The 20,008-nt window shown below is 47.9% G+C and overlaps 1 protein-coding gene across 1 annotated transcript in view; it reads left to right on the top strand.

The window, feature by feature from the left end:
• CDHR3 (cadherin related family member 3) overlaps positions 1-1,140 on the top strand; it is a 42,207-nt gene extending 41,067 nt beyond the window's left edge. Inside the window, exon 16 of the mRNA XM_039249781.1 lies at positions 609-1,140. Coding sequence (XP_039105712.1) covers positions 609-910 — 302 coding nt within the window. The 3' untranslated portion in view covers positions 911-1,140. The remainder of the gene's footprint in view (positions 1-608) is intronic.
• The last annotated feature ends 18,868 nt before the right edge of the window (positions 1,141-20,008 follow it).

Here is a 20,008-nt window from a genome sequence, read left to right as displayed (position 1 = left end):
CCTACATTTGTGGGTTGAGAGAAGGAAAAAAAAAAGAGGGAAAAATGAAATGAGCCAATGGAATTAATGTGAATAAACACACCAATTAGGGTCTGCCACTCTGCTGCAATAAAAATGGCGCACACCCTTGCCCCGTCTCAACAGAGTCCAGACTCGGTGTCTGTGTCTATACATCTCTGCTAAACTAACATAACTAAAAAAGCTCTTTCCTTCTTACATGGGGACTTCCTTTTTATATTTGGGATTCTGGGGGCTTTTAAAACAAGCCCTTCAGAACATAATGGGTAACCCCATTAAGAACTGAACTGAATGTATCCAAAACTAACACAGAATTCAAGATTTCTAGTCTCTAGACACAAGAGCCTGTCCTGAGCCTCACCATCCAGGGAGGGAAGTTATTTGCTACCTGTGGGGTCTGAGCCCCGAAGCTCATGGAAAGGGCCGCTAGCAGATTGTGCCATTCTCGAGCCTGCTTTCCATCTCCATGATTCCCACCTCCTAGTGCCTTTCATCTTTCCCTCCAGGGAAGAACTGAGCAGGCTGCAAGTGGGAGCGGAAAGCATTTGAATTCCCTTGTTTATATGGTGGTTGTATATTTTTCCCCCTAGTTACTGGGGCAGTGTATGAATTCAACTCAAAAACTGGAGCCAGAAAGTGGAAAGATCCCTCAACCCAAATGCCAAGACGGCAAGAGCCCAGCCCCCACAGAGCTGCTCCAAGTAGACCTGTCACTGGGGAAGGGGCCCAGCCAGCCAGGAGCACCAGTGAGCAAGATGGGCCGAGCAGCAAAGCCCAGGCTGGGGATGCAAGGCCTTGTTCTGGAAAGCAGGATGGCAAGCCTGGCACCCCGAAGAGCAGAAACACAGCCCTCATGAGCAGGGCTTCTCCCAAACTTCATCCGGGAAAGTAACAGGTACCTGGTTTCGGGCCCCACAGTACAGCTCAGCAAAGGGGTCTTGATTGTCCTGGGAGGCTACTTCACCCTCAATTCTACGAGCGCAGGTGTGGAAGTGCCTTAGGAGTGAAAACATGGTCTGAAGGGACTGGAAGATCCAGGGTCCCAAATGGAATGTTTAAAACAGACAGGGGCGGGCGCCTGGGTGGCTCAGTCCATTAAACATCCGACTTTGGCTCAGGTCATGATCTCACGATTTGTGAGTTTGAGCCTGGCAGCTGCTCTGTGCTGACAGCTCTGAGCCTGGAGCCTGCTTCGGATTCTGTGTCTCCCTCTTTCTGTGCCCCTCTCTGACTCACACTCTGTCTCTCGCTCTCTCTCTCTCTCAAAAATAAATAAAGATTAAAAAAATTTTAGACAGGGGCTTGATTGTATAGTTGCCTTTCTCTGAGACAGCACAGGAGAAACTTCTCTTGGGTCTCTGTCCTCTGATCAGATGAACTGTTGGCTATTGGAAGAGGAACTGTGTTTCTTCTTCCTGGTGACTTCCTTCGGGAAGCTTCCTTCGTTTCACCCTTTAGGAAGTGCTCAGCACTTCCCGGCATGCATACTGAGGGCTCCCCTCACATCTGGTTTCATCTCAGTTGCTGCCCTTCGTGTAGTATCACTCAGATTGCTTGCCTGATAAATACAATGAAAGCCACACATCCTTGTAGGTCACCTCCAATCTTTTTTGAAAGAAGCAGACCAGTGGGGGGAAAATGGATGAATATATAATGGGTTATTCATCCAGGAAGAAGAATGCACAAGGAACATCTTCTTTTCCTCTTTTTACGGAGGTATAACTTATATTCAATAAAGTACACAAATCTAAGGTATTCTGCTCACAATAGCCTCCCCTCAGAGACAACCGCTATTCTGATCTTTATCATCATAGATTAGTTTTGTCTTTTCTGAATTTCGCATGAATGCAACCACACGGAACATGTTCTTTTGCGCCTGGCTGGCTGTACCCTGCGTCACGTCTGTGAGACTCATCAACGCTGCATTGCGGGTTGGGAACCCAGGCCTCTGCCATGCACTGCCTCCTTTGCAGGAGTATGCCTCAGTTTCTTTCTCCAGTCTGCACTTGGCTGGCCGCTTCCAGGATTTTACTATTATAAATCCCATCACCCTGAACTTTCTTGTGCAGGTGTTTTGGTGAGCGTAAACACTCGTGTCTTCTGAGCATGTGCCCATGAGGGGAATTGTTAGGGCCGCTGCTGGGATCTGCCAACAATTCCGAAGTTGGTGGCTCCAATGTATGTTTCCACCAGCAACGCCCAAGAGCTCCAATTGCTTTCGAATTGGTGGAATTGTAATCTTAGCCATCCTGGTTAAAATGTCTCCGGAAATGTAATCACTCTTTCTCAAAGCTGAAACAACCTCCTCCCCCCCACTACCTCCCGTCCCGCTCCTTCCCTGCCTCCTGTGATTGAAGGGAACCATGGGACCCAGAGTTGAGACACAATGGGATACTCTAACCGACCATACAACTGGGACTTTCCCTAGTTGGCGTGAGCAATACTGAAAATAAACAGTAGCACGACACAGCAGAAAATGGAACTTTCCAGTGTGTTCCTAGGGGAGGCTGAGCAAGTCTCACTGTACCTCTATGTCCTGCCCCACCCCCACCCCCAGCTGCTCTGTTCCTAGTCCAACCACCACAAGAAAGGACCAGGGAAAGTCTCTTAGAGCAGTACCCCTCTCCCAGCTGGGGAGCCAGATGATAACTCCCTAGGCCCACGATTCTGCAAATGCAGAACCTCAAGAGTGCAGCTGGGTGTTTACTGTGTGCCTCTGCACCAGTGTGACTTCCCAAGAGAAAGAATTAAAAAAAAGAATGCCCTGTCCTAGCCTAGAGCAGGCGTGATTTATTAATAAGGGTTGGTTGCCAGGGAACTCCCTTGAATAGATTTAAATTTTGCAAAAGGAGGCAGAGCTGTTCATTTGTGGAGGTTAAAGTGGGTGAAGTGGCTGATTACCGATTTAAGACTCCACAAGTCTGTGGAGCCCTGAGTAAAATGCCTTCCTCAGAAGCTCTCAGCCTCAATGCAAGTAAAATGAGGCTCAGAGAAGGCTGAAGGGGGACCTAATAACTGTTTATGAGCCCATTAAGGATGATTAAAAGGAGAGCAGTGAGCATCTGTTCCCCCTTCTCCAGCAATGACAGGGCAAGAGGGAATCAGGCTTCTCGGCCAGAAGAAGAGACTTAAGTCAGGCACAGGGAGGGACCTCCTGAAGGCTGGGGTCTGTTTGAGGGGCTCAGTTCCTTCCCTGGCGATGGGCAGGAAGAGCTGCTTGTCTCCCAAAGCGCCGAGGTGTGAGCCCTGAGGAAGCCAAGACATGGGGTCCGGAATGGCACCTGGCAAAATGTTCTTCAGCCAAGAGAAAAATCTGCTTTTTCCCTTTGCATGTTTGGCTACCGGATTAAGGGAAGAAAATCAGAGGTCTTAAGCCCAGGGCTGAAGCCATTTGTTTTCTAATATTTACCAAGTTTTGAAAAAAGAATTATCTGAATAAACTAAAGCCGGGGAGTGCTGTGGGTTTTGTGCAAATTTTCTCAGATTTCCCTTTCGAGGCCTTAAACACATATGGACTTAATGTCACTAATGTTGAGTTGCTCTGGATTCTGAGTCATAAAATTGGGGCAGAGCTGTTCAGGAATCAGACCACAGAGGGATCCATAAACTGTGGAGGGATTTGAAACCACATGGTTAATGGTGGAGATCCACTGGGGAGCAGGGTGTGATAAGCATGCATGGCTCATGAACAGACACTGGGCAATGATACGTTCCCTCCTCAGAGCCCTCTTTCACATCTGTACTTCTGTCGTTTGCCTTTTCATGTAGTGTGCTTTGTGATGGCAGGGAGATTGAAGCAATGAGATGAGTGAATATTGAAAATGATTGCTATCGAAACTTGGCATTTCTTGTTCCAAACTTTATGTGAGTGTTTATAACTCCGATTCGTCCAATAAATATTTATGGGGCATCTACTGTGTGCCAGGTGTTGATTCATTAGTAAACAGCTGCCCTGCATCCCTGTCCTTAAGGAGCTTGCATTCTGTCTGCCACGGCTGACCTTGGCCTCTGCTGATAGACCATCCCCAGAATTTCTGCTTCCAATCCTATCCTGGCCTGTTTGTCTCTTGTTTCCTTGAGTATTCTAGCTGAAAGATAAACGAACCCAAACTTTTTTGGAAGAACAGATAATTCAGAACCATTTAAATACTTTTATAAAAGACTTAATGGCAAGCTCTTGTCAGAAAAGAGTTGAGGGGCACCTAGTGGCTCAGGCGGGTAAGTGTCCAACTTTGGCTCAGGTCATGATCTCACGGTTCATGAGTTCGAGCCCTGTGTCGGGCTCTGTGCTGACAGCCAGCTCAGGGTCTAGAGCCTACTTCAGATTTGTATCTTCCTCTCTCAATGCCCCTCCCTCACTCATGCTCTCTCAAAAATAAACAGCAAGGAAAAAATAATAGTTAAGATATCTGAGTGGGGGCCCCAGCCTGGGGTTGTCAGGCTGGCATCCGTCTCCAAATGGCAGCGCAGAGCCAGCTGGGGCTTCCGTGTGTAGAAAATAGATGTATCCTGAGCCCAGTGAGGCATCTGATGTGGAGCTCAGGGAAAAGGTCAAACATAGGAGGGATGGGGAGAGACTCAGACCCCCGAGACCTTCCTGTGTGTCACCTGCACTGGAGGTAAGATGTGGCTCCTGCCCCAAAAGGGAAAAATCCAAGCAAGAAGATAACCAACTCATGGAGAAGACAGCCAGATTCCACACAGGTGCTTTGCAACAACTGAAGTAGCTTCCAGGGGTCGTAAGTGCTGGAGAAAGCAGGTGTGGGCCACCACAACCTTCAAGTATAATGGGAGACCTGGAGCCTGAGGGTCCTTAAAGGTAGAGAGATGAGTTCCAAGTGGGAGAGAAGAGAAATTGTGAGCAAAGGCTAAAGCATTTGGAGTCCCAGCCTTCAATCAGTTTTCCACTGGTGCTTGTCCTGTGTAACCTGAGTGAATAACCCCATAGAGAGCCCACTGGGTATGCAGCAAGCACTCAACAAACATTTGTAGAGTTGAAGTGAATCATGCAAGCTTGTCTTTGGTTTTCTACCCAGGTCACATGGCAGAGTCACAGCCTTTCTCCCTAGATCTGGACAAACATTATGATAATCAACAGCAAACAGTCACTGAGTGCCTACTAGGTACCAGACACTGTTTCAGACTCTGGGGAGACAGCAGTGAATAAAACAATGTTCTCACCGTCTATATCCTGGTGAAGGACGAGAGACTGGTGATACAAATGAACAGCAGCCAGACCGTATACAAAAACAGGTCTCTGACCCACAAACTGCAGGAAGCCACCCCGGATCTACAGTGAGAGGCACAGAAAGCCAGGTCCAGATCTCTAGTAACAGTCTAGGAAGGTAAATGGTAACATCTGTAACAATCTGCCCACAATGGCCAGGACTTGATTAATAACTGACATTTTCCCTAATTTTTATGTCCACTTCCAATTTAAGACCAGCCACAGAAAGCCAGATATCCACTCCTCACCTATCACCTTTCCAGTTAGTTCACCCACAGCCTCCCCATGCCAATAGCTTCCAATCAGGGCACCTTTGTTCCGCTATAAGGCCTCCTGCCTTTGAGACTCTGATAAAATTCAAGTCATGTGACGGACTCCCTTGCTATAGTGAGCTTTGAATAAGTAGTAGCTTTTGCTTTTTTCATACAGTTGGTCTTCATTTATTTCCACAGGAATGATAGACAAATGGATTATATATACACCATATGTAATATATATTATATACATATTATATATACTGGCATACAGCAGAGAGAGAGAGATGCATCCACAGTGTTAATGGTGGTAAATGCCATTTAAAAAAAATGAATGGGGTCAGGGTTATAGAGGGTGGGGATAGCCACTCTAATGAGAGTGCTCAAGGAACGTCCCCATGTTAGTGGGAATCTATTGCTGAAAGTGGGGAAAGAGCCCTGCTGGTAGCTGGGAAAAGCCACCAGGCTGGAAGTGCAAAGGCAAGGGTGAGCCAAGGATCAGAAGGAGGAACAGAGTGATGAGCATGAGGACCGGAAGTGACTTCAGAGGGATGCTGTGGGGAAGTGGGCATGTGTCTGTGGGTAAAGATTGGGAATATGTCACCTGTGAGGCGTGTGTGGTGAGGGGTTGGGAAATTGTATAATCTGGGCCCTGCCTTGTAAGGACTTTGGCTTTTACTCCAAGTATGATGGGAGCCATTGCAGGGTTTTGAGGTGTGATATAATTTACGGGATTTTTTAAGTTTATTTACTTGATTTGAGAAAGAGAGAGAGAGAGCAGGTGAGGGGCAGAGAAAAAGTAAGAGAAAGAGTTCCAAGCAGGCTTCGCACTATGTGCTGAGCCCAACGTGGGGCTCAGTCTCACGAACTGTCAGATCATGACCATGACAGCTGAAATCAAGAGTCGGATGTTTAACCTACTGAGCCACCCAGGTGCCCCCGATATAATTTAAGTTTTTGTTATTTATGTATTTTTTTTTTAATTTTATTTCTAGGAGAGAGAGGGAGAGACAGCGTGAGCAAGGGAGGGTCAGAGAGAGAGGGAGTCACAGACTGAAACAGGCTCCAGGCTCTGAGCTGGCAGTCAGCACAGAGCCCGACGCGGGGCTCGAACCCACGAACCGCGAGATCATGACCTAAGTGAAAGTCGGACGCTTAACTGACTAAGCCACCCAGGCACCCCTANAGCCCGACGCGGGGCTCGAACCCACGAACCGCGAGATCATGACCTAAGCGAAAGTCGGACGCTTAACCGACTAAGCCACCCAGGCGCCCCTATGTATTTATTTTTAAATTTTTTAATGTTTATTTTTGAGAGCGAGAGAGACAGAGTGCGAGTGGGGGAGGGGCAGAGAGAGAGGAGAACAGAGGATCCGAGGCAGGCTTGCTGTTGACCGCAGCAAGCACGATGAGAGGCTTGAACTCATCAACCGTGAGATCATGAACTGAGCTGAAATCAGAGGCTCAACCAACTGAGCCACCCAGGCACCCCATGACCAAATACCTTTCACCAGGAGACCTGAGCTGTAGGAAAAAATTGTTTCCTGTGACTCCCCAGAGAGTCTAAGTTCTTAGGAAACTTGTCTGCTTAGCAGGTAAAAGGGAGATGAGTGTGCCTGAGAAAACCTGGAGCCTTATGATTAGATTGTTAGAGACAGTCCTAACTTCACATGGTATATATCCTACCGTCCCCATGAGTGCAAACCATAATTATCAGCCCTGATTTCTGGGTGGGAAAACAGGAGGCCTGTAAATCCTAAGACCAAGGCAAAGCATGCTTCTGAACTTTGCATCTGAGGCTGGCCTGGTGCTGGAGGTGGGCATCCAGGCTGAGTCTCACTGTCTCCAGCAGCCCTTTGATTTAGGTGGCACCGAGAAAACTCTGCAGCTGCCGTAGCCCCGTCAGAACCAGGCACGGCTGAGGGAGGGAAGCTGGTTAATCTGATTTATAGGCGAGGCTTATGAGAGCTCCACTCCTGCACTGCCCATCTCGTTTATCCGTCCACGGTCAGAGCACACTCCAGCTGGCATGCTAAGTGGTCCTTTTTTGTGCGTGACAATTTTATTATTCATATTGTGATTTAATTCACATACCATAAAACTCAGTGGTTTTCAGAGTCTTCACGGAGTTGTGCAACCATTACCACTACCTAATTCTAAAATATTTTCATCTCCCTCCAAATAAACCCCAATCCCATAAAGTGTCATTCCCCAGTCTCAGCCCTTGGTACTTCCTAATTCATCTCTATGGATTTGTCTATTCCAGACATTTCGCATAAATAGAATCATAGACTATTTGTCCTTTTGTGTCTTGCTTTATTTCACTTAGCATAATGTTATCAAGATCCATTTCTGTTGCAGCAGATACGAGTAGTTTGTTCCCTATTGCAGTTGAGTGATGTTCTATTATATAAGCACACCACATCCAGTCAGCAGTTGGCAGATATTTGAGTTGTTTCTACCTCTCGGCTTTTACGAATAACGCTGCAATGAATGTTCATGTACAGGTTCTTATGCGGACACGTGTTCTGATTGTACACATTTTTGTAAAGAAAGCGAGCCACCCCCGCCCACCCAGGTTGTGATGTGGGGCATTCAGCCCTGCCCAGATGCTGTCCACTGTGGCATGAGGAGTCTGGGGGTGGTCTGGAATGTGGGTTGACATCACTGAGCTTCTCAATGGCAGCTTCTTCTACACCTGAATGGTCTGCAGATTGTCTCTACCAACCTCAGGGTGGCAGGTCTGTGTCTAACATGTGCTGGGCACCTATGCTCCATTGTGGATGGGCCTATCACCTGCATTTTACAGATGAGAAAGCTGAGGGCTGGCGCGGTAAGGGAACTTGCCCAGGGGTCAAGGAGCCAGGACACCAGCCTGCTCTGAGCCTAAGGGGGAAGGGTTCAGTGACGGCCCTTGATTTGCCTGCCAGTGGGGAAAGGTGTCAGGTGACTCAACGTGCAGGTGGATCCGCTGACTGAGTAACTCTCTTCCCTGAAAGTCCAAGACTTCTCTTGGCTGCAGAAACCAAGGCTTCACAGGAGCAGTGTCAATACCAGCTTCTGGACCAGCAGGTATACTCCAAGAGTGTCCTCTTGCATCTGGCTTGGGTTGGCCTGGCTTGGGCTGGGATCTGAAATGGCCCCTGGCCTCCTGGAGTTCTGCCAAGCCCAGAGCATAAGGCTTTGGGCTGCTAAAAGGCAGTCTATCCTTTCCTCTGTTCTGTACACATTCCCTACCTGTCTGCTGCCCAATGAAAGCGGTCTTGTCTTGGCTATGAGTATTCAAGTGCCTTCCAAAGACAGTAAATCAAGATCTGGGTCACTCAGCAACAGCCCCCTTCCTCCAAAGGAGGATGCAGCTGCAGTTACTACTCGGGACCAGCAGGGGCTCTTTTTACAATTTAGCGTCTTCCCACTGAGTCTTCTAGAAATGCCGGTAGTAACAAAACGGCTCTACTTTCTTTCCACCTCTCCCCAAGCTTTCCAAGGTATGTGGCCTCAGGGCCTGCCCAGCAGCCACAGGGCACCCACAGTCAGGATTCTGCCCTGTGGTCACCCACAAAAACCCACAGAAGCAGTGTGGTAGCTGGAAACCAGGGAGTGGCGTACCAAACCTTCTGGAGGAGGGAGTGAGGGCAGGATCCACCCACAAGTGGCCTTTTCCCGGAAGGCCCCAGGACAGCTATCGGGGCATTTTGCCAAGCAAGCTATTGCTATTGACCAAGACAGCTCCCAGCTGGGCTCAGAACGACTTCATCACTGTTGACATGAGTGGAGAAGGTTAGAATCAGCGGTGGTGCCTGGCATCTCTGACTAAAAGCCTTCAGATTTTGTTTCCTTAATACACCATCTTGCCATGGATTCAGGAGAATGAGGGCCCAAGTTCTATACCTTTGGCTGAGTGTGTGGGGTTTTTTGTTTTTGTTTTTAATTTTATTTATTATTTATTTTTAAAATATTTTTAATTTTAATTTTTTTCAGAGAGCAGGGAGAGGGAGCAAGAGAATCCCAAGCAGGCTCTGTGTTGTTCGATAGGGGGCTTGAATCTACCAACCGTGTGATCGTGACCAGAGCCGAAATCAACAGACACTTAACTGACTGAGCCACGCAGGCGCCCCGGGCTGAGTGCGTGTTAATGTGTCTGCCTAAGTGTCCATGTAATCATAATTAAAATCACTTTGCATTTATAGAATGCTTGCAGTGTGCAAGGTCCCATGGGGTGTTTTGTACTTAGGGTTTCATTTAATGTATGCATCCTGAGGTACTATCAAATTTACCTATGAAGGACTGAGGCTCGAAAGGTCTTCCAGCGAAGTTAGGCCAAAGGTCTCACAGCCAGTAAGCGGCAGAGGGAGGTGGGGTCTGAAAACAGGTGTGGCTTCTAACCCCTTTATGCCAGAACTAGGGTCTGGAATTCCTGGGAAGATAGCTTAGCCTCTTGTTGGCCCTCTGCAACACCGCCTTAATTCTGTGGCTGCTTTAGAAGAAGAGGGCAAGGTCAGGGATCGAATCAGAAGGGGAAGGGGGAGGTGGAAGGTGAGGATGGCATTTGCAAGCTAGTTTCTGTGGGAGCGGGTTCGGGTGCCTTGAAATTCACCAGGACGAGGCTTCTAGGATGGGACCCTCTGCAGAGCCCCTGAGGGCTCATTAGTGTCACGGGGCACTGGGAGAGAAAGATAAAAAGGGGAGTGAAGAGGCAAAAAGGGAGGGAGAGAGCAAGGCAGAGGCAAGGGTTGTTCCCAGGAGGAACACAGAAAGAGGTGGCACTGTAGCCGGTGGTCCAGAGACCCTTGCCTGAGAACCCCCTGCCTGGGGCGCTGATCCAGCAAGGGCAGTCTTCATTCTCTCAAGCAGGGCCAACAAAGGGCAGCGGAATCGCAGGATTTCTCAAGAAATAAAAATTCCTAGCACACCCCTGGGGCCTCGGGGAGGAAAACTGACAACGTGTTGATTGAAAACAGACCGAGCTGATGTGGCCCGCAGCGCGCGGCCCCGCTCTCGCAGGTTCACAGCGACACCTAGTGGTCTTCGTGGGCACCTGCCGCCGCCGTGGAAACCGCCAGGCCTATGGTCGCGCGAGAATTTGGGGGGTCTAGACCAGACGCTTCCTCTTTTCCCTTGCCGTCAAAGCCTGTATTTTCTTTGTAGAACGTTTCAGTACTCTGAGGGGAGGTCCACACATCCCCAGGGTTGGAGGGCCAGTTGTGTACATCCAGCTGACTGCCCTGGCTGGATTTTCTGAGGCGGTCATTATTTCCTCCAAGTTTACAATTTTCATTGATTAATATAACTAAACGTATATAATGGTGATACCTTTAAAAGACTTTTACACAAATGAATGATCCAATCAGAAACACTTCTTTATTAGACTACATATTTCGAAAATATAATGACTCTACTCCTGTATTAAGTCAAAGACCTCAGCTTCCAAAGTGACCCTGATCAGTACGTATGTAAAAATGAAAACTATGCAACTCCTTCTGGATAATGATGCTTGGAAATTTTCATACCTGTCCTTTCATCATGTCCTTGGCTGATACACTTGTCTGAAGGCTCCCTGAGGACAGAGTATGTCCCGTGTTGATACAATAGTACAATGCATGGGACATAGTTGATACTCAAAATCTGTTTCTTTAATTTGTTTGGTTTTGTTTTCATTTATTCATTCATTTTCAGAAAGAGAGAGCTCATACGTGAGTGGGAGAGTGGGGAAGAGAGAGAATCCCAAACAGGCTCTGCACTGTCAGCACGGAGACCAATGCGGGCCTCGATCCCATGAATCATCAGATCAGACCTGAGCAAGATCAAGAGTCAGATGCTCAACCGACTAAGCCCCTCAGACACCCCTCTTTTTTTTTCTTTAAATTCATTTATTTAATCCATGCGCACCGTGGGGCTTGATCTCACAACCCCGAGATCAAGAGTCCTATGCTCCCCCAAATGACCCAGCCAGGTACCCATCAAAATCTGTTTCTTAATTTAATAACTTGAGCTCCTGAGAGCAATGGGGAGCCGCAGGAGGGAAGTCAGATAATGCCGTCTCCTGGAAAGTGCCGCTTTAGGATTCCAAACTCTGAAGGAAATTTATCACATGGGGAAGCTTCCTGTCAATGGCTGGGGACGGTCTGTGGTTAAACAGTAGCCCAATGTGGCTGTAAAAGCCTGTAAAAAGGCCCATTAAACGTCTGTGGGTTGGCAATCTAGGAGGGCTCCGCGTGACCATGCTTTACAGGCACCTTCAAAATCTTCCCTGAAGATGCTTCTTCTGAAGGAGAAATCTCAAGCTTCTGTGATCCAATCTGGCTGGGAAGGAAACACTGCATTTTATCCAGACTGCGACGGCCAAATTACTTGTGTTATCTGCCTTCCATTGGTTGCAAAGATCAGAGAGGCACAGATTTTACTGGCAGGACGCAGGTGACCGTAAAGAGTCTTGGCCCCACGGTTTGATTCCTCTGGAACCCAGAAGACACAGAAGACCAGACTGTCTGAAGTGTGGTGTAGTGGACGTGGGTCATACTGGTGCCACCCCAGCATTGCTTGAATAGCCTTTCTAAGTTGGGAAAGTAGGCCATGTAACAGGCATTCCTTCACCAGGATGGAGATCAGAACTCAGTTTCCCAGACTAATTCTGCAGCTGTGATACAGGCATGTGTCCCAGGCTCTGCCAATTGGATGTAGCAACACGAAACTTCAATATGGAAAAATGAAAAGTAAGAAGGCAGCTGCCACATGGGTTTGCATCTTGATGGGGGGGGAGGGGGAGGAGAAGCACAGCAGGGGACATGGAGCCCCCTGGAGGCAGCAAGGGCAGAGATCCTCCCGGTAGGAAGAGGCCAGGGCAGTGGGCTCAAGCCTGTGACCAGATAGACCGGGTGGGGACCAGGGTATTGTTCACAGCTGCGGAGCCTCACGTCCCATTCTCTGATTCTGCGAGAGATTTTGGGAGCTACTAATGTCCTTTAAGACATTCCTTTTCTGTTGAAACAAACTATAGTAGATTTTGTTTGTTGATAAAAACCTTCATTAATAAACTCATTACTGGGGTGCCTGGATGGCTCAGGTCATAATCTCATGATTCGTGGGTCCAGCCCCGCATCCAGCTCTGTACTGACAGCTCAGAGCCTGGAACCTGCTTTGGATTCTGTGTCTCCCTCTCTCTCTGCCCCTCCTCCACTCATGCTCTGTCTCTGTCTCTCTCTTTCAAAAATAAGTATTAACTAAATAAATAAGTAACTCATTATTAATAAACCCAAAATATAGCTAGTCCTCTCTCATGGATCTGGGATCAAAAGATCATTCAACATTAGCTATAGGAGGTTCACGTCAGGAGTTCAAGGCTCATGACTTCAGAGAGATTGTACTCAGCTGTTTTGCTTGGGGCTACGGTGGATATCTGTTCTTAGTGCCTGGTCAACATCACTCCAGGAACAGCCATTTTCTGTATTAGGCTCTGTGTGCTGGTGGGGCTGACATCATGCTGAACACATGATCCAGGCCAGGGCAATCAGATTTCTGCTTCTCCCTGATGCCGGTGATTGGTTCAGAAATCAACACATGTCCCAAGGTAGACCAATGAGAGCTGTCCCCGGGACTTGTGCAATACTTCTAGGAATGGCTCTTTGCCAGCTGAGGCTGCTAAGGCATCAGGAGGGAAGTGTGAAGCATGAACCCAATGCTGACCACCTTTTCAAGTGTGGGAAGAGCCTGCCAACCAAAGCATAAAGCCACCTGGAGGAAAGCAGAGTAAAAGAGAAGGGCTAACTCCTAATGATATTGTACATTTGGATCCAGCCATGACTAAAGACAGTGCTGTCCTTACATTTTTCCATTATGTGAGCCATCTAGTTTCTTCATACGTTCCTCTGGGTTGAGTTTCTGTCACTTGAAACCAAGAGGGTCCTAATACACTGGTGCATGTTCAAATCCTAGAATTTTGGGCAAGCCCTACAAGCCCTCAAATATCCTTTATTTGAGAATAAGGGCTATGGCCCCAATTGCTGTCTTCTGTACTCAGGGAACCAAACTTGCACACATTCTATGAAACAACGTGTGGCCCCTTCCCACACTTCATCATTACGCTCTAGCTCTCTCCTCTCATGTGCCCACTTGGGATTCTCCCATTCTGCCTGAGGCACTCTTTTCAACATTCTGTCTGACAAACAGTGTTTAATAATATACATCTTCAGTTGCAACTAAAGGTACCTCCTCCATCCTGTGCACAATGTGGTACCCACCTGTGAGCATACATTGCCAACCCACATGCAGAGACGTTTGTGTTTAGAACCGCTGGTCCCGGTGCTTCGCATCAGTGTGACCTGGTCACTGCACTCCTCACTCACCTCTTCTAAGGGGATCATCATGATTCTTTTCCTGCTACCAGCTGGCTCACTTTCTCTTTAGTTCCTAAATCAATTCCCTAAAAGGGAAAAATATAATTTGATTGATCTACTTGCTGATTCTAATTCTCATTTGGACAGGGCTGGTTGACCTGGGCTTCATCAGACAATATCGGCCAGTCCATGGGTAGCACACCCTGGGTGAGGCATTCACTTCTGTCCAGTCACACGTGACTAAGGGAGGATCACATGGCAAAAACAAACACTGGATGAGAAACAGCTGGGGGTACTTTCCCTCCTTGGGGGCTGTGACTTAGCTAGGAATCATGGGTATCATAGCTTCCATGATCCACGTGTCTGGTACCTTCTCCTATCCTAAAATTATGGTGGCGACAGGAGTGGGGATATTCATAATAATTGTCAAAGGTTGGTTAACCTTCAACACCTCTGTTCTTTCTGTGTCATACATTTTATTTTCCTAGAAGCCAAAGGCTACCCGAGTTCATGCTTTCTAAAGACTGGGGAGAAAGGGATTGCTGAGCATCAATTTAATACTCCTTTCCCTGGACACAGAGCCCCCAGCTGCCACCTGGTTTATTCTGTAGTATTGCATCAACCCTGTAAAGGTTAACTCCAGAGTCTCCAACTTCAAACCAAAGTGCTTTCAAAATCACCAGGAGGGGGTGCCTGGCTGGCTCAGTCGGTGAAGTGTGCAACTCTTGATCTCGATCTCACAGTTATAAATTCAAGCCCCACGTTGGGTACAGATTACTTAATGTCTTTTTAAAAATAACAACAAACACACACACACACACACGCAAAACCAAGGAGGTTCATACCTGGGAGGCCTATCTCAGACCAGGCAGGCATATGGTACATTAGACACTCTGCTATTATGCTGCTGGGATTTTTTTTTTAGTGAGTTGAAAGACACCAGAATGTCTCCTCTCTTGACAAAAAACCATAACCACCAGGGTTGGCAGTGGGAGACAATTTGATGAGGAGGTCCCCATATCAGCTTGGAGTTTCCCTTGGCCTGGCACTGTCCCTGGTTGGGCTGGAGTGTTAAACTGGGAAAGCAACCTTTCTGCCTGGACCTCTCTGCCTGGACTGACTTCTACCCAAGCCTAGGATGCTGTTCCAGAGGTCTAATTCCTCCTTGTATTTGAAGGCTTCTAGAACCCTAGAGACATGACTTCTCAAACCACAATAGCTTATTTCTCCAACACTTCCAGATCTTTGTTCAAATTTTATTTATTCAATGCACCAAATTCTGGTGACTCTTTTCACTTTGCTGCCAAATACTGTCTCAGGAGACAAAAATGGTCCCTAGTCTATGTGAATGCCATAAGCTGACCCGTCCCCACTCTGGAGAAGACATAGCTTAGTGATAAAGAATGTCGACTCTGATACTAGATAGATTTGGTGTCACACTGAGATACCACCTCACACCTGTCAGAATGGCTAAACTTAACGACTCAGGCAACAGCAGATGTTGGCGAGTATGCAGAGAAGAAGGACACTTTTGCATTGCTGGTGGTAATTCAAACTGGTGCAACCAATTTGGAAAACAGTGTGGAGGTTCCTCAAAAAATTAAAAATAAAACTACCCTATGACCCAGCAATTGCACTACTAGGTATTTAGTAGAACAAATACCTAGAACAAAAAAAAATGCTGATTTTAAGGGGCACAGGCACCCCAATGTTTATAGCAGCATTATCAATAGCCAAGTTATGGAAAGAGTCCAAATATCCATCAACTGATGAATGTATAAAACAGATGTGGTTTATATATACAATGGAATATTACTCAGCCACCAAGAAGAATGAAATCTTGCCATTTGCAACAACATGGATGGAATTAGACTGTATGCTAAGTGAAACAAGTCAGTCAGAGAAAGATTTCACTCATATGTGGAACTTAAGAAACAAAACAGAAGAACATAGGGGAAGGGAAGGAAAAATAAAAGAAAAAACAGAGGGAGGCAAACCGTAAGAGACCTTTAAATACAGAGAAGAAACTGAGGGTTGCTGGCGGGGGGAAGGACTAGATAGGGGATGCGCATTAAGGAGGGTCCTTGTTGGGATGAGCATTGAGTGTTACATGTAAGAATCACTAATTTCTATTACTGAAATCATTATTACACAATATGTTAACTAACTTGGATTTAAGTATAAATTAAATAAATAAACAAGTGAAATTTCCTTTAAGTAAAAAAGAAAAAAAAGATACACTGTGGTCAAATATTGGCTCTTTGTGATCTTGAGTAAGTTATTTAACATCTTTGTGCTCCCATTTTGATGATGATGATGATGATGATAATGATGGCGGCATAAGTCTGCCCCCTGCTGCTGTGTGTGTATTAAATAAGATCTCGTACATTTAAGCAATGGACATTCAATGGTCTTTCTAGCAAGGTGGGAGGTCCTGGGGAGCATCAGCCCTTTCTCCTAGAGTCCTGCTGGGGCTTGCACACTTCGGGGCCCTACCAGGTGAAGGTGACAGAAACTTCATAGCTGGTGCTATGGGATTCTCCTCCTGACTCTATTCGTCCTGCCACTCTAGAGGCCTCAGACCTGACGTCACTGGTTCCAGAGAAGAAGGCCAAGACAGTGACCAACTTGGAACATGCAAGTCTGGACTTGGGCATTCACCCAGTGGAAAGTGTGCTAAGCACTGAGTGACCCACCACTATTCAGTTTGGGGTTTTCTTTTAGTGCATATTGCTTGCTGCTTGATGTCATGGGGCACAGGACTTTCAGGACAGGTATGGACGTGGGGGAGGAGCCCCCACCGCTGCCATCCACCCTGGTCTCTGAATGTCACCTGGCTCTGAGAAAGTGGTTGGAGAGAACAGTCCTCAAGTCCGCCCTCCAAAAAAAACCTAATCTGGGCTCAGCCAGGCTTTTGTTAAATCTCAGATCTAAGGAGCTGGCAAATCCATGACGAACAGTATCTGCCAGGTGATGGCCCAGGCACACGGACTCGTCATCATTAGAAGGGCCAATGGGGCTTTCACACACCTCGTGCCAATCTCATAAACAATCTCATGAACAATCCCATGCAATGGGTGGAGTTTAGAGACAGAAAACGGTCCAAGGAGTTTTAACTCTGCAAAAAGCTTTGAGGTCCTCCGTGGCAGCCCCTTTGTTATGCAAATACAGAGAAGAAAGCCCAGAGTTGGCTAGGTGACCTAGCCCTTTAGGAGCATCGCTAGGCTCAGCCCCAGAACCTCTGTCCTTCTACCACTTTGTTCTGTGCCTCGTACGGGGGAGGTCTATGTTCAGCTGAGAAGACAAGTGCCCCGAAAGGCCACTTTACACCTTAGCCCACATCACTGTCCTTGAGGGGGACGCATGGGGGCTGAGGATAGAGCCAGCCTGCTCCAGCTTTCAGCTGCCCTGAGGAATCCCTTTGGGTCTGTGCAAATTCCAAACTGGGAATGTCAGACCTCAGGAAAGAATTCTTCATCCCTGAGGATGAGTCAGTCAGATGTGTGAGCATTTCTTGGCCTGTCCTGCTTTTCCCAGAATTCCCTAAAAGCTCTGGAACTTGTGTGGATGGAACTTGAAAGACTTATCCCTTGTTTTAATCCATCAAAATTGTTGAACACAGACTATTTTCCCAGCCCTGGAATGGCATGTCCCACTCGAGGTCAAGGGCTTGTCCTTACTTAGCGCCTCGAGGAAGGGAGGGAGATGGTGAGGAGCAGGCATTTGCATATTCAGTTCCCCAGGAGAGCCTCCTCTAGGGCACCTTACAAGATTGGCTATACCTGTCCCACTGGGTGACAGGGCACTGCCTGGAGGTGCCTTTTGGGTGATGTAGCCTGTATAAGCACGTCTCCTCAGACACACATCTGCTCCACTACATAAAAACAGCATCTTTGCTGACTTACTTAGCGTCCATTAAGTTCATATGCAAATGAACACACCAGATAGGAGGGGAGGGGGGGTCACAACACCCACAGGAGGTGGGAGAGGCTTTTAAAATGGATGAAGACCTGTGCACCAGATGCTGGTTTCACCTAAAGAAAATAAAGCAATAAAACAAGACAGAAAAAACAGTGCAACTGAACACTCTGGCTTTAAGAGCAGGAAGGGAAAGTTTAGGTCTCCACATCTTGCCTCTGCAGGGTCCACTGCAAGTGTACATTGGGGCCCACCACCAGCCTGGTAAAGTCTAGACAGTCATGAGTCCTATTAATTTGTGTGACATGGTTGCGGCTGAGGCCATTGGCGCGCACACTACAGCCTCTCCAAAATCTTGAAGGACTCAGGAGGCCCTGGCACATGGAGAGTCTCAATGACCAGGCTGTCTGGGCAGGAGGCAGAACCAGATGCCGAGGAGCACGGTTTCCAGGGCACCAAGGAGGGGGAACAGAGAGAGCAAAGGGCGAGAGCATCAGAGGGAGCCTCTGGGGGTTCTCTCTGTATTGCTTGAATGGTAGTTAGCTGGGACCAGTCTCCCTTGCCCATCCGGAGGGGCTGGCCCCAAGCTCCCCAAACAAGGCTTCCTGTCTGCCCCTCAAGGTGCCCAGGGGAGCAGTGTGGACCCCCAGACAATGCCGGTACATCCCTCTCCCTGGAGCCAAGTAGCCTGTGCTCTGGCCCAGATGCCCCTGGGTGAACCGCCCTCCGCTAGGACTTAGGACGCAGACCCAGGCTGTAGCCCCAGCTCACCCTGCCCCCCAGAAAGGATGGCAGGATAGGGGATAGGTGCCTGCTTGTTCCTGCTTGCTCTCCTTTAGCCTTGTGATTTCCCTTTCCCTTCCCAAAGCTTATTCCCTCCTCTCTGCTGTGTGATGTGATGGAATTGTCTCAAACCTGGTTCCTGAAGGGAGGAAACCCAGATAGTGGCAGTCACTCCCTGGGGCTGCCTGTAGCCCAAGCACTTAGCAGTGACTGTGAATAGCACCTTCAAGGCTGCCACCAGGCCTGGAGGCACGAAGCCAGAAGAAGGGTAGGGATCTGGAAGGGGCTTGGGAGGAGGATCTCTGCAAGCCTAAGGGCAAGGGCTGTGGCTGCTTCTGCCAGGGCTTCTAGCCTTCCCCGGTCTCCTGCCCCGCCCAGCCCACCCCTGCTTGTGCCCATCACAGTCTGCTTTACTCCCCTCAAAGTCTTCCAGAAAGGGAGAATTCCACTGGGTTGCTGGGATACACTTATACATCTTTCTGAAGCCTTTGTGATAACTGGCATTTCTCACTGAGGAATGCAGATGGCCCTCTCCTCATGCCAAGGTGAGTTCTTCCAAACGTTTGCACAAGACCTCACGTCCTTTGGAAAAGAAGTCTTGCTCCCTGGCAAAGGGGAGGAGAGAGTACTCTGCCTCAGACCCCACTAAGCCCTAATGAGCGGTATGTGTAAGCTCAGGTGGCGGGGTAGCTGGGAGGACAGCTCCTGAGGTCTCTTGCACACATGGAGTTGCTTGCATGCATACACAATCGCTCTGTGCTCCCGTAAGCTGCAGAGCCTTTGTGCCGTAACCCTGCTCTCTGGGATGCATTCCACACACACCTGCCGAGCTTCTCTTACGCACCAGAAACTCTGTCTCCAAGGTGCCGAGCGAACATCGTTCGGTGTGGTGGTGTGGTACAGAGAATGGCAGTGAGGTGTGGCCTGTGCCTTTGTCTCTGGTACCCCGTGTGCCAGAGCATCACGGTGACAACAGCTGACCAGCAGTTCTTAGGGCTGACCAGCGGGGAAACTCACAGAGACCCAGGGGTAGAGAGAGAAATGTCAGACTCGGAGAGCTGGAAATTCAACCCGTCTCTTTCCCAGTATTTATCAGAGCGCTGGCTTTGACCATGATCCGTTATAAGAAATACATCTGACATTACAATCCGGTTCACACGTAGGCATATAAGTGTATATATACAAACGTACACATGGCTGGCAACATTTTGTAAGGTATAAGCTCTGCTATGTGCGACGGACTCTGATATATTATTCTATCCTATGTTTTCCAAAATGCTGTTCATGAATTTTGCATCCCACTAATGGATGGCAAATGTCGGTTTGAGAGACATCAAGGTACAGAAAGGAAGAAAGGTAACCAACGTTGTGTGTAGCAGGGGGAAGTTGCGATCAAATCTTATTTTAAATGCATTCAAGACATCCTCTACTTAGATTTTTCTCGAAATCGTATCAGCCTCCTCTTAATTTGCATT

The sequence above is a fragment of the Hyaena hyaena genome, unplaced genomic scaffold, assembly GCF_003009895.1.
Source record: "Hyaena hyaena isolate Hyena2069 unplaced genomic scaffold, ASM300989v1 scaffold_347, whole genome shotgun sequence".
In the NCBI taxonomy this organism is placed as follows: domain Eukaryota; kingdom Metazoa; phylum Chordata; class Mammalia; order Carnivora; family Hyaenidae; genus Hyaena; species Hyaena hyaena.
Note: the sequence above shows the minus strand (reverse complement) of the source record. Positions and strands in the feature narration are given on the sequence as shown.